At 20.5% G+C, this 15,497-nt stretch overlaps 1 protein-coding gene across 1 annotated transcript; it reads right to left on the bottom strand.

Moving 5' to 3' along the window:
- Positions 1 to 2,623: 2,623 nt before the first annotated feature.
- On the bottom strand, positions 2,624 to 15,249 carry ETHR (ecdysis triggering hormone receptor). The gene is made up of 6 exons (XM_011497364.1): positions 15,125 to 15,249; positions 9,492 to 9,610; positions 7,735 to 7,897; positions 6,184 to 6,292; positions 4,428 to 4,499; positions 2,624 to 3,123 (listed from the first exon to the last, which is right to left on the bottom strand). The coding sequence occupies exons 2-6, from the start codon at positions 9,570 to 9,572 to the stop codon at positions 2,637 to 2,639; spliced, it is 912 nt and encodes a 303-aa protein (XP_011495666.1). The 5' UTR covers positions 9,573 to 9,610; positions 15,125 to 15,249; the 3' UTR covers positions 2,624 to 2,636.
- Between the last annotated feature and the right edge of the window lie 248 nt (positions 15,250 to 15,497).

The following is a 15,497-nucleotide window of genomic DNA, read 5'->3' as shown; positions in this document are numbered from 1 at the left end:
TTCATATATATGCTTCAATAGATATCATTATATTTTCAATGCATCAAAATATACAATTACTAAAAATTAATTATATCTGTAAGTAAAAATAAAAATTACAACTCATATTTGTAATATTATAAAACTATTAAATATTATTTTCTAATCAGAAAAGTTTTTAAACTAAAGTTATTTATATAAAACTGTAGAGTGAAAAAACAATTTTATCTCAATTTTATTAAATAATTACTGAAGAAATTATCAGCAATTATATTCTACATTCTTTCTTATCTTCTCGAGTCTATAATTTGTAATAAGTTATTTTATTTTTAATGTTTATATCTTAATTATTAATGTTTACATTTTATGTTTGTTTCTATATTTATGATTAAATCGTTATAATACATTAATCATAAGTTTTGTTATTCTCTTCTTTATACAGATTTATTTCTATAATTAGCGTAATACTAAGCTTTTAATTCTAAAAATAGAATATAATTTAGTAACGTATAGCCTACTCTATACAATAGACTACTTTATGTATTTTCAAAAGTTTTAATCAAACACAGTTCAAACATTAATTAAACTATTTATAATTTATCTAAACTTTTATCAATTGCAGCCACTAAAATTATAAAAATCTGGGTAAGTTTAAAGAATAAAAAATATAAAAATAAAGTATAAATGTATCAATAATTTATTGCTGACTCAAACTCGGTAAAGAATGTTATTACATTGCTATTATATAAATTCTTTTATTAATAGTACAGTTCATAACAATTATAAATAATCATTTGATTTAAACAATCGAATTAATTTTATTAATTATACTAATTATTTAAATATTCAGGTAACTGGTTGCACTTATTCTATTTCAATTTAAAGTGTTCATACAGAAAATTTAAATACAAGTTTCAAATATTTCTTCAAAAGTTGATTTAAAGACTGTAGAATTGATTTCCATAAATATTACACTTCATTATATATAAATAAAGAATAATTAAATAATATTTAAAGTTGATAAATCAAAATCGTCTGAATTAAATTATATTAAATTAAACTAATACTTGACTGCTCCTTGTTGTTTTGTTATACATTTTGAAAGATTCAAAATTTGTAATAACATATAAAATATATAACAATAATAGCATTATTTTATAATAAAAAATTCTCTTTCACATGCATGAAAATGTATTTAAATTTTAATTAGAACAAATTCTCCTTAACTATAAATTTTTATTAATACTAAACAATGTCACGATGTTACCATATTTTTTATCATAGAAAAAGTTAATGGAACTTTTTCATGTAATAATTGTATTTTATATAATATATAATAATAATAAAAATGTAATCATTTTTATTTTTTTTAAATACTATTCATTATTATTTTATTTTATAGTTATTAGAAGTGCATTTTATAAATTAGTAATGCAATATGTTATATTCTTAACTGTCAATTTTTTACTTATGTATATTATTTTTATTTAAACTATTTAAGCAGTTATATTATTTTGTAAATTTTAGTAATTTTAAAAAATTTGTTAATTTATTTTAAATATAAACTAATAAGTGAACAAATATTATCTTAATATGTAGAATATACATGAAAATACATTATCTAAACTGTACTCTCTTAGAATAGTTATATCATAAAATAGTTAAATATTGTTTTCAAATTTATTTTATTATATATTAGTTGCAATTGTATTAATTTTTTTTCAATTGTAATTCATTTATTCATAAAATTAATATCTGTATAAACAATGTAAGTATCATTCAAATTACTTTTGTTACATAGATTATAATTAATAGATTTATTTTTTCTACTTTTTATAGATTATGTTTGAAAAAATGTTTTAAAAAAATTAAGTAAAACATCAAAAATGTTAATATAAATTAAAATAAAAATATGTCATTAAACTCAATGTTGTATTTGATATTGTTGATTATATTGAAGTTTAGAGAAAATCTTATTTTTGAAAAATTAAGTAAAAAAAACTATCTTACATTTAGAACTTTTTTATTTTTATTTTAGAAAAACTTTCATGTTATAGTTTAGAAATAGGCAGAATAATTTGCTTATCTGTCAAATAGTTTTTACACTTTTTTTATTTCATGTATACTAAACATTCAGAAGATGAAATACTATTCAATTGTACCTATTACTTCAGAATTGTTTTTGATGCATGATATAACGATCTACATTGTAATACAATATTTCGTACTTTTAACCCTAAACACAAAACAAATGTTTAAGTAATTAATTTTTTCGTTGAATTTTTTTTAATTTTTATAAAAATAGTATGAAAATTTAAATACTTTAAATGGAATATTTCAATAACGTGTAATATTAAAAATGACAATACTTTATTCGTTTTTATAAATTCTCAAAATAAAAAAATTTGCATACAATCTTGTAGTCCAATACTGTATATAAAAAAAGTTTGGACAGATTTAAAGCTAAATGATTAAATAAAAAAGAAAGTATGTTATTTTATTATTAATACTAATATATTTATTCATATATAATTAATATAATCTTTATTGTGTTTCTTTTTTCAAGTTACATAATTTGTATTTTGTTATTTATATTTTTGTTTGTTTTATTGAAAGGATTTAAAATAATAAGAATAATCTCGCATTATTTAAAGTAATTAATGCAATAAATGTAAAAAATTTCTTTTGAATTTAGTTGACATTAAGGTATATAAAATAGGATTAAGGGCAGAATTTAAATAAAACATAATTCTTGAAAAATACAAAAGACAAAAATATCCTTCAATGCCGAATTCTATTATTTGTTGTAACGGGCTAAACATAACCCACATCATCATTGCACGTAGAGGTAGCAAGCAAATAAAAAAGATAAAAATTACAGTGCACAGCATTCTAACAATTTGAAAACGGTTTTTAAACAATTTCTTTGCAACATCATTTATCATGTGTGATCTCTGAATAAGTTCATTTACTATAATTGAATATAATATGATAAGAATTATAACTGGAAATATGAAAAACACCACTATGGTAAATAGTATGTATACAATGCTCCATTTGGTTCTAGCTTCTGTTGTACATGTTGGTTTTGAAACTCCAAATTCATCATAATTAACTTCAAATGTTACCATGTATAGAAATGGACTATAAATAAAAAATTTTGACGTTAGTAAGAAATTATATGTATAAAATACTAAATTTATAAGATATTTACATCAAGACAAATAATAAAAATATAAAATTAATTTAAAAAATTTTTTAAATAAATTTTAAATTTTATTATTTGATCGTGCAATAGTTGTTTAAAATAATTTTAATCTCAAATTATTTTTATTTTCACTTTTCAATAACTCATTACGAATTATAATAATGTATATCAAACGGAGAAATTATATCACACTATTTACATTGTAAAAATTTAATTTGCTCGTAAATTCCAACGATATTTCTATTATCTGGTTTCATCTAAATTTATAATAAATAGTACATAAGTTTTATTTGTTTTACTCATAATTACTGAATTTTTAAACATTTTTAACATAAAGAACGCCATTAAAGGTTTCTTTTTCAATATAAAATACTAAAATTGCTTAAATTTCCTATTTTTTAGATCTTTCAACAGATGTAACGCTTTTATTTTGTTTAAAATTTGAATTCCAATAACATTTTTACATAATTAATTAACATTGAGAAAATGATGTTCATTTCAGTGAACCATTGATTAGTTTGTTTTTTATCGCGTTCATTTTTTCACATTTTACATATTACTTTTTATTCATCTGACACTCAGTTTGTGTACTTCAGATATTCTTTAAATGAATAATATTATTTTTTAAATTATCCAACTTTATTATAATAGTTTCTATAACTTATAATGATATATTAATATAAAATTAATGTTATTTACGTATTAGTATATCGCGATAGCAATTTCAATTAATGGTAATTTTTCCCATCAACGATAATTTTCAAATAATTTGATACATTGATTTTTTTCAACGAGTGTATTATGATTTCAATGCATTAATGATTTTTTTAATTATTTAAAAACATCACACAGTTATGTTTCCGCTTATATTAATTATTTAATTCGACATTGGAATATTTATTTATAATCTTTTTCTACAATTTTTATTTACGTTCTTTTAATTCAAAATATCAAATAAGCTATCGAAAATGAATAACTAAATGTAAACATCGCTAAAGTTATAAACCTCTCTCTCACTTTTGATTTTAATGTATTGCGCATATATCAATTTTATTATCTCATAAACTTTTATTATTAACTACAAATTGAGCTTTGAATAGACCATGTAGAATTTATTCTATTGATATATAGAATTCAATTATTAATTACATTTTTTAAATCAGTGATATTTAAGATAGTAAATTTATAAAGAATTTAATATTCTGTTTTTTTACTAATTCTATTAAAATATTGGACAAACCTCGTAAATAATCCAGCTATAAACCAAGATAACATACAAATTAGTACTGCTCTAGATCTTGTACAAATGTAACTGCAATAAAAATAATTTTTTAATTATTAATTTAACTTTTTGAAATAAATTACAAATACGTGTGCTTTTTAACATTTGAAAGCTTCGTTTTATGTGTGTACTTCCGCGTATTTGTGCATTATTTTGAATTTAAAAAAGTCTTTAATATTATTATTTTGCATTTCTTGGAATGATATTAGATTTTTATAGTATTCGGCAATATATAATCTTAGAATATTAGTTTCATTGTAAAAAATATTAAAAATGAAAGGCGAATATAACATTGTATTCATTTTTTAAAAATATTTTCAATTTCTAACAATTAATAAATGTTGTATGTAAACTTTTATAAATTGTAAATATAGCTATATGATGCAGTTATTATTGTTATTATGTTTTTATTAATTATATAATAAAATTTTATTAATAAAATAGTGATACAAATTGAATAAAGAGTCGATTTTAATAGAATGTAATACTTCAACGGAACTAATTGATTATTATCTTATTTATTCGTAATATACAAAAATGTAAATTGCTAAACTATTTCTTTATTTATTTTAATTAATGTCAGCTTCTGAAAACATTTTTACAAATAATTATTCCTTCAGCTTAATTGGTTACTTAGATAGAAATTAAATATTTATGAAAGATACCATGTCGGTAAATGATTTGACATGTCATGAATGCATATCCTTAATGAAATATATATTACACCTTTATACAACAAAAAAATCTTTAAAAAGATTAGTTATAATACAAGTTGTATTTTTTAAATTATTTATGGTAGAATTGTAATCTTTTCATATAGAATTAATAATATTCATGTAGGTGATATAATCATATCTAAGTCACAGCTTTGTACTTATTAATGATATTACTAATATGATATTAATCTTTTTAAATATATTGTAACTAATGTTTTTTTTCATATACTTGTGATGGTAAATCAAAAGTCAAGATCAGAGCATATTGATGTGGTATCATCGTGAGGACTTTTAATTACATAAGTTGTTATGTAATATGTTATTTACTAACATAAATATATTGTTAACATCATTTTGCTGTAATTAAATACATCAATAAGTTTAGACAATTCTTTTAATTCTTGCAATACTATGATTTCTCTATATAACAATTGATTACTTAGATAAATAAAAACCAATAAATATTTAGGCCAATAATTAATTTACCATAAATTTCTATAAATTTTTTCCCGATCACTCATGTGTACGACAATTTTTAATCTGTGTTTTATTATAAGCATTGAAAAGATAATTTCAACGGACGTATTTTATGACTTTATAAAGGGAAACTATATTATATTATAAATTTGTTATCAGCACAAACCTATAATTTTATTCAATTTTTTAATTTTAACTTTATTTTATTCATCTATTCTAAACATTTGAGCTGTACTTAAAGATTATAATTAATCGTAATTATCGGTAAAAGTATATAAAAATGTGATATATTTAACTTTTTAAATTTTGAACTATTTAATATTAATTTGAAAAATTCCTTGATAAACTATTATTCATACACGTGTACACAATATATAACGTATTTAGAAATTAAAAATTGGCTGTTCATGGATATATTCAATTATGAAATAATCATATATAATATATATAATATTTTATGTAATATATGTTAATGTAAATAACTAATTGAATAAAAAGTTTATGATTATTATAAATCTTACTTTGCTCGAAATGGTTGACATATTGCATAATATCGTTCAAAACTTATAGCTAAGATTGTTAATACCGATGTATTAGCAACTGTTGATTCAATAAATGGCACTACTTTACCTGAAAATTAAAAAAAAATTACCTTAGTTTATATACGTAAAATATAAGAATAAATATCAATATTATTTTTAGAAAATATTATAATTCATATAAACAAAATGAGTTTTTGCTAAATCTAAGTTTAAAAATTAGTTTACACAATGATTTGAAAAAAGCAAAAACTGACAATTAAAAATTATTTGAGTTAAACATGAACCTGATACATATTTTCACGCCCCTTATAAGTTCCAGTAACTTTTGTTCTAAAATCTAAAAAGGTACATAATTAACATAAAATATTAAATAAATCTTTCAAAAACATTATTTTCAACTAAAATAGTAAAGATTTATGCCGTATATATTTTGTATAGAAATATTTTTATACATTTTATTCCATCAATATTATTAATTAAAACAGTATTATAAGTTTATACAATTTTTTTTCCTATATTATTACTAAAAATTGATCGACTACAAATAAAATATGGTAACATATAAAATATGGTTTCAAGCAAACAATATAATAAAAATATCGTTTCCAATAAATATGATATTAAGAATAAATTTTTATGTGTTGAATTCTGAAAAGTGGTACTGTCTATATTTATGCACAAAAGTGCATTGATGTATAAATAGTTCCATATTTATCTTAGAAAAAATGGCTTCTGTAATAATAAAAGCGAAAATTTGGATATGATGCTACTTTTTCCTTTCAATTCATTACATAATTTGTTAGATTATCCAACACATTTCTTTGGTTCTGTTGATGCATTCAACGAAATTTGAGAATCATATATCAACATTACTCAAATTTCTATGTTTCATTGAGGATAATGGAATTTAAATATAGTATTGATATAATAAATTAGCATAATATAAGCACCTTTAGTGTATCTAGAAACCTACGTCGATGAGTTGCACCAGTGCATTGCTAGTGCTTTTCGTATTCAGAATAATTTTCATTTACCTCGAGAAAATATGAAGGTTACATATAGGACAATTGTATTTGTTAAATGGATTATAGGAATACATAGGAAATTAAGAAATTTGATGGTTATGGAAAATTTTTTACAAATAATTCAAACAAAAAATTTGATAATTTGTTTAAAGCATATATTTCAGGTACCTAAGTATTACAAGCTATCTACATCAGTCCTTAAAAATATTGCAAATCAAAAATAATATATAGATATTTTTATAAAAATTTAAATATTAATGTTTAAATTGATAGATTAATAGAATATAGAAAAAATAAAATAAAAGTATTTAATAAAACAACATAAAATTGTGTGAATTTTATAGATTAAATATAAGTATCTTATATTTGCTTAGTTACATTCATCATAGGCATTAACAAAATAATATAAAATTATATTTAATTTAATGAAAATGTTAATATGAATATTTGCAAAGTAATAAAATTAAAAATATATATTAATTACTATAATTTCAAACATACTTACAAATACTTTCACCCAAAATCCAAACTTGTGGTCCTGATATCACTTCTATTAATATAGTTGGAGTACATAATAATAAAACAGAGAGATCAGCAATACTTAAATTAAGAAGAAATATATTTGTACTGTTATTCATATCTTTTCCTCGCATAATGATTATAAGTACCTAATAAAAAAACATATAGTAAATGTGTAAAAAATATAATTTGTAATATATATTATAATTTATATATTATTTATAACTAGTATCCTCATTTTATTTTAGTTATTTAATGGCTTTGGAATGTTTATTTTTTATTTAGATATTATTAGTATTTAGTTTTATATGTCTATATTAAATATTTTTAAATTTCTTAACTTTAAAAATAATAGAATTTTGTATAATATAATAATATTATAATATATTATATACTTTTTATCAGTTAGATATATAGTGTTTTGGAATAAAAGAATAGATTTCGCATTTTTGATCGCAGTACACGATTTGTATAAAGTATAATATATGCTTGCATAACACTTGAGTTAAATTTTCAGGTACAATCAAAATAATTTAAAAGTATGAAAAACCAATGATGTGTACATTATTTTTGTCTTTTGGTTTGAAATACTAGTACTATCCGTACGTATCGGACGTTTTCTAACTTTACAACACTAATCCAGATCATGTGATTTCTTGTTTATTTTTTTCTTCATTCATAGTGAATACTTCAATCTACTGCTAATTTGTTTCATCAATTTTTTTTCATCTCAATTGAGATATAGATTTAAGGGAAGTTTGACGAAATCTAGAAACTTGTTATAAACTTATACAAACTTATTAATTTCTGAGATTAATGATATAAATTAAGATCTTTATCACCCTTCTCTTGTATTTTATCCATTATTATGATTGTTGCATGTAATCTTTGCATCTCATATGTCATGATGAAAATGAAATCGTATCCTCATTTATCGGTAACTTTAGAATACTTAACTATGGAATCGTGTACTAAACATAGGTTTGTTATTATTCCGTATTTACATCTATTCCTTTAAAATAGTTCATTTCATCACTTTTAATGTATTAAATGAATTACATATCTTCATTATGTTTTATTACATTTCAAAATTACTTTTATAAAGTAAGCTAGTTAAAAATTTAATTATATGTTATTTGATATGATCTATAAAGTTGATTTAAATTTTTAATCTTTGAACTGAAATAACTACAAAGGATTTATTTCATTTTTTTAAATTTATAGCTAATTTTATTATTCCAACCTACATAAACATTTAAACAGTGTTCCAAGTATGAGTTTAATTTATTAAGGTTATCCATTGTGTTTTAAATCATTTTAAAATAATTTTCTACCTATTCTTCATTATGATATAAAATAATATTTTATATATCACATTTTATAGTGATAAAATATATTATTCTATCTATGGAATAAATTATTATTAATATAATTTATTACTTTTTTTGTATGATACATAAAAATAAATATTGATAATATTTGAAATATAGTTTGTACATTATATGATTATTATGCATTATTATGCTTATAAACAATTAATTATTGACTAAAATTGAATATATTTTTCATTTTTTGCAATCTTCAGAAAAAAATGTATGCATTATATAGATTGATACTAAAAAAAGGCTATATTAACTCTATAATGTTTTAGCAAATATAAAATTAACTTGATTTTATGAAACTAAATCCTATTTATAATGCTAAGATAGTGATATAAATAAATTAGAATGAAAGCCAACATACCATAGTATTTCCAGTGATTCCAATTATTATTATAATTGCGCAAATACATATTGATGGTATTTGTATATAATTTGGTAACATGTATAAATTATCAATATCATTTTCCTTGGTTAACACATCTGAAACAAAAAACCAATAAACATTAACAAATTTCAAAATCTGCATAGAATTTAAACATGTCATACATTAAGTATATTTTTATTATAATTTAATTATAACTTTATCAAACTAGGATTAAATATAATAAACATGTAAATGTTGCTTTTTATGAAATTGGCCTATCATGGTCTGTTTCTAAAATCTTTTTTTAAACGATATCTGACTAATCACAGATTATGTAATACTACTTATTTTAAGACAGTTCATATATTCTCCTTTGTAAAAGTATTAAGTTGATACTAATAAATACAAAAACGTATTTACCTTCCAAGTAAAAGTTCAGATTACAGGAAAGCTCTAAAATCTGGCACATGATTTGATGACTCTATTATCACTTGTTCAATAACATGCTTGTACATTACTTTTTTTTACTATTATTTTGAAATAATTAAGTTAATTATTCTAAAGTGAGAACCACATTTAATTTCCAAGAATAATTAGCATGAGTACCTACAATTTTGGAAGCTACACAGTTACATAATTTATGAATATTATGGTTTACTAGAAATTAACGAAATAACGTCTTTTTTTGAAAAATAAAATATTTCACAGATACTTTTAGAGTTAGTCCAGAAATATGTTTGAGCAATACGTTGACAAAAGAATTTTCGTTTCGTACGAGTTCATACACTTCCAAAAAAGTTATATATGGGCGATCTTTGAAGTAATTAATACTTTGTTGATATATTCAACAAAGTAAAATTGCATAATTATAAGAAAATATAACATACAATATGGATATAAAGTATAATATTTTTTAAATTTGAAAGTATCATCGATTAAAATATAGGTAATAATTTATAATGAATAAATTACAATTAATAAGTAAGGATGTGTTGAAAGTATAACTTTTGAATCTACTGGAGCAGTATCTACAGTAAGTACATAGTTCAATTGCTAACTATTTTAAATTACGGATACTATCGAATACGATAATGACTACAAAGAAATACATTTCTGGAATGTAATTATTATAGGTTAGCATTACGGCAATATGAATCATGGGATAGACATCATCATTGATACTTTCAGTCGGAAAAAAACACCATCGTAAGAGTTGAATAATGTGCATAATGGAACAATAAGAACAATCAATAGGTATGGAGGAAAATATATCTGAATGGAATTTAAACACATTGTAATAATAACGATAAAATTACTTTCATGACTTTACTCAACTTACTAAGCTATAATTAATACAAAGTAATAATTTAATTCCTTTCTCATGTTCTCCTATATTACAGTACGTATTGCTAACTATATTATTGTCTCGGTATCCGTTTCTAGATATTTTCATGCGTACACTTATATAGCAAATATTAAGCAATGCATATAAAGAAAACATAAATAATTAAAAAATGTAAAGCTGTAATTCAACTTTTTATATGAAAAGTTTAATATATAGCTTATTCCAATTTTTTTCTATTAGTATTTGTTGTCCATTACTGCCTAATATTTCACATTAACATCATTAAATAATCTGTGTTACTATATAGAAAGAATAATTTTATGTGATATCACAAATTTAATTAAAAGCATAGTATCAATAAAAACAAACAATTAATTATTATTATAGTAAAATTGTCTTCTATATTTTTGAATATATTTTTAATTAGATATAGCTCTTTTTGTTTTAAATAATTAAATATTAATATTTATTTTATTTTTCAGGTACTTTAATAATTGTTTAATTATAAGGGTTTAAAATTAACCAAATTGAATTATAGATTAGTAATAGAATAGAATATTGGAATGTTTTGAACAAATAATTGTTTTTTAGTCTGTAATATGTTAGATAATTATAAAAATTATGAGTTATAATGTTCTTTACTACGTACCTTCATAACTATCAGTATAATTAAAAATTTGCATAATTAAACAGATTTTTAGTAAATTTAATAATGAAAATTTATTTATTTTTTATAGATGTACCGGTTAAAAATAAAGTAACTTTTATAATATTAGTTAAGCTAGATATTTAACCATATCTACTTAGCATTATAATTTAAAGTTTTTATACTTAATAAATATTTATTAAATTGTTTTATTAATACTTGACCGAATAGTATATGTATAGACGCGCGCTCGCGCGCACATATAAAATGCACATGCATTCATACAATGGCAGTGGTAATTTATACAATTACAACATATGTGTCCTGTTATACAAAATTAATATATCTATAACTTCTTAAGTTTCGATGGAGCATGCGCAAATTATATTTGATCTTTAACACATATACGTTTTAATTTTTTTATCACTATACTTGTTCTGTAAAAGCATAATCAACAGCTAGATAAGAAATTTTATTTAATAACCGAGTTACCTAATTTATAATTTTTATTTAATTACTTTTATAGAAATTTTACAGAAATACAGTATGTTATTTGAAAACAATATTCTCAAGTTATTTTATCAGTTCAATTAATCATATTTTTATTCTAATGTTTGTTTTTCTTATATTCATTATTTAATTAATAGGCTACGTATTACTAAAAATTTTATTTTATAACAGTTCTGTAGGATTAAATATAAATTTCTTTGAAAGTAATAGTTGCTGCTTAACATTTTCGGTTTAAGCATCATAATTAGTTAAGGTATAATTAAAGATGACCGAATGGAGTATAATATGGATTGAAAACAGTGTTATCCTCATTTTATATTGTGCAAATATTTATAAAATACAAGAAAAATTCAAATGAGCTTTTTTGCTACAAAAAATTAAATACAATGACATAATACTTCTTAATATGTATTCAAACTATAGGATTGAACATAACTAAGAAAATTACAAAAACATCGTTTTTGTACATGACATAAATTAAAATGTGCTGTTTTCATTCCATTATAGTTGATTATAAATTTACGGTTTAAATTAGTAATTATATCATTGATAAAGTGTACTGTTACATTTATACATTTAGAACTTCATTTATGAAGGAATTATAAATAACCTCCAAAGATTCAGATCATATCGGTGACTAACTATTGTAATAATTAAGTATACAATAAACATGTTACATTATAAGTGAATTCAATTATATAAATTAAAATTAAAACTACAAATGTATAATATTTATATTTACTTATTGCTTCATATGCAGACGTGATATTTCTAAGTTTTTTTTATATATTTAATGTAGTTTAAAAAATTTATATAATGCGAATTCCAAATAACAACTAATTGTATACACTAAATATATAAAGATTTTGAGTTTTTTATTTTACTTTAGTGTAAATATATTAAAGATATAAAAACAAGCCTAAAAATATATAATACATAGATCTATAACAAAGATTATAAATTATACAACTTATAAAAAAATGGTAAAAATAGAAATTAAATTTAAAATCAATTAATAAATTAGTTCAATTCCGATGGATTACTGAATAATGAAATAATATTAATGAATATCCAACTCATTTGTAAATTTCTTGTGACTAAACAAGTGTTGAGTAACTCATAAATTTATAAGTACATTTGCCATTAAAATTGGATTTCTTTCAAAACATTCAAGTTTCTTTATTCTAAAACAGTAACTGGTTTGTTAGACTTATTCCTTCCTTACAATTTTAAGAAATAAAGAAAAAAAATATCTTTACGATCTATAAGATCAATTCAGGATCCTTTTAATGTTTTGACTTCGTGATATAATGTTGACAAATAAAACATATTGTTATAATTTAACTCCTTAATCAATATAATAGAATTTTAATAATTCTTCGAAATATATAAATAATGTCATCAAATTTGATATAGCGTAAAAATAATGGAAAAATACAGTAACCTAATAAATGATTTTATATGATAATAATAACATTTTAATTTAGAAAGATATATGTTAGATTTTGAAATGTATCAATGCAACGAGGTTATTAATATAAAAACTACTATTATGTAAAAAAATATCGTTTTTTGAACATGTTAAATGGTGATTCAATTATTAAAAATTAGATGGCATATACAAAAGTGAGTAAAGACATTTTTCAAAGTATGCAATTCACTCTTCAGAAGTACCTTTGATCTTTTAAAATTCAAGAGTAATCTGATGATATTCTGGGATTGACAGTTTTAGCAAAAAAAGTCATTATATGTAATTCAATAAATAATGAGATATTTCAAACAAACAAAAATATTGAATATTTTTACTTTGTAGTATCTAATTAATATACATCGCAATATAACTTTTCACAGTAATAATGTGATGCAGTAAACATATTTATAATTATGTTCAAAGCAAATGGTAGTAGACAAATTGAAATCGATTGAATAGTAATTTGTAATAAAGAAAGAGAAAAAATTAAATTTATGTATTAGTATTGTTCGTAGGTTTGAATAATATAAAATTGTTAATAGAGAATAGATGAGAAAACTTTCAATAATATAAATAGAATAAATATGTTTAGAAATTAGTTGAATATATAAAAATTGTTGAATATAGTAATTCATAAAAATATTTCCTATCAATGTATGAATCTTAAACTCGTATTTAACACTTGGCACTATCTAAAATAATATAAAATTTTTTTATTAAAATCGAAAATTCAATCAGAATTTTATTTAAATATATTTTTATTATATTTTATATAAGTTAGTGTATAAACAATACAAATAAGCCATTGAAACTTGATAAAAGTTATTAATTCTATTGAATGAAATATTGCAAACATGTATTATTTGAAATTGTATTTACAGTTCTTATTTACATTTTTACTTTATTCGTTCCTATTCTCAGTCTGAAAAAGTATTTTTATTTGAATTTTACAATTCGAGTACATTATTGAAATTTTTTTGCATTGCTGTCAATTAAAATAACTATCATTTATGAAATTTTGATAATGTAAACTAAATGATTACATTAACTGCTTTAAATAATTTATTTTATAAAAGTAACATAAAATGTTATCTGTCATATTCGTTTAAAATAAAAAGAAGTTAAAAAAATATAATTTTACAGTGTTTAGAAACATATCAATCCTAGAAAATGAAAATTCATTATAATATGGAATGGCTGTTTCATAAATATAAGTTCGTGTGTTATATAAATATATATTTATATTAATTCATATGAATTATATTACAACAGAATTTTGTATTATAGAATTCTGAAAATAATGTATAAATAATAGAATTCTTAAAAATTCGTTTTATTACAACATATATTAATTATAAATGCTGAATTTATAATAACTAAATAATTAAATATTACTATAAATAACTAACTAAATAATATATATAAAACAATATTTATCTATATTTTCAGTTTTTATTTGCAATGTGATATTAAGATTCAGAAATTATATAATTACATTTATTTTAATTAACTAAAAATCACTATTAGATTTAAAAAAATTTAAATATTTTAATAATCATAATCATAACCATAATTTAATAATCATTTTTAATAACTGTAATTTCTATGTTCCAATAGAAAATTTCAAACCATTTGAAATTAGTATATAAAATACGTACTAATTTATACTTCTAGAATCCGACCACTAGGCGATAGTAATGATTAATTAAATGGTTCGTGGATATTCCGGCTACGTTCATCAACATCCTCCCATATAATCATTTGTGGTGGAAAAGTGACAAACAGGTTTGCATTCTTATTTTGTGATTAAATTAATTTTATTTCTTTTTAATGTCCAGTAAATATAAGACTATATGAATTTTAAATACCACTATCTTCTAAAGGTAAATTCAATATTTATTTAATGTGTATTCTAAAATATAGATTAATAAATAATTTTTAAATATCTTTTTAAATAATTTTAAAATTATTATTTAAAAACTGAGTATTATGTACTTATGCATGGGAAAAGTATTTAATTTTTATATGACA

Source organism: Ceratosolen solmsi, unplaced genomic scaffold (assembly GCF_000503995.2).
Source record: "Ceratosolen solmsi marchali unplaced genomic scaffold, CerSol_1.0 scaffold10, whole genome shotgun sequence".
Taxonomy (NCBI): domain Eukaryota; kingdom Metazoa; phylum Arthropoda; class Insecta; order Hymenoptera; family Agaonidae; genus Ceratosolen; species Ceratosolen solmsi.
The sequence above is the reverse complement of the archived record's forward strand: the minus strand, read 5'-3'. Positions and strand labels throughout refer to the sequence as shown.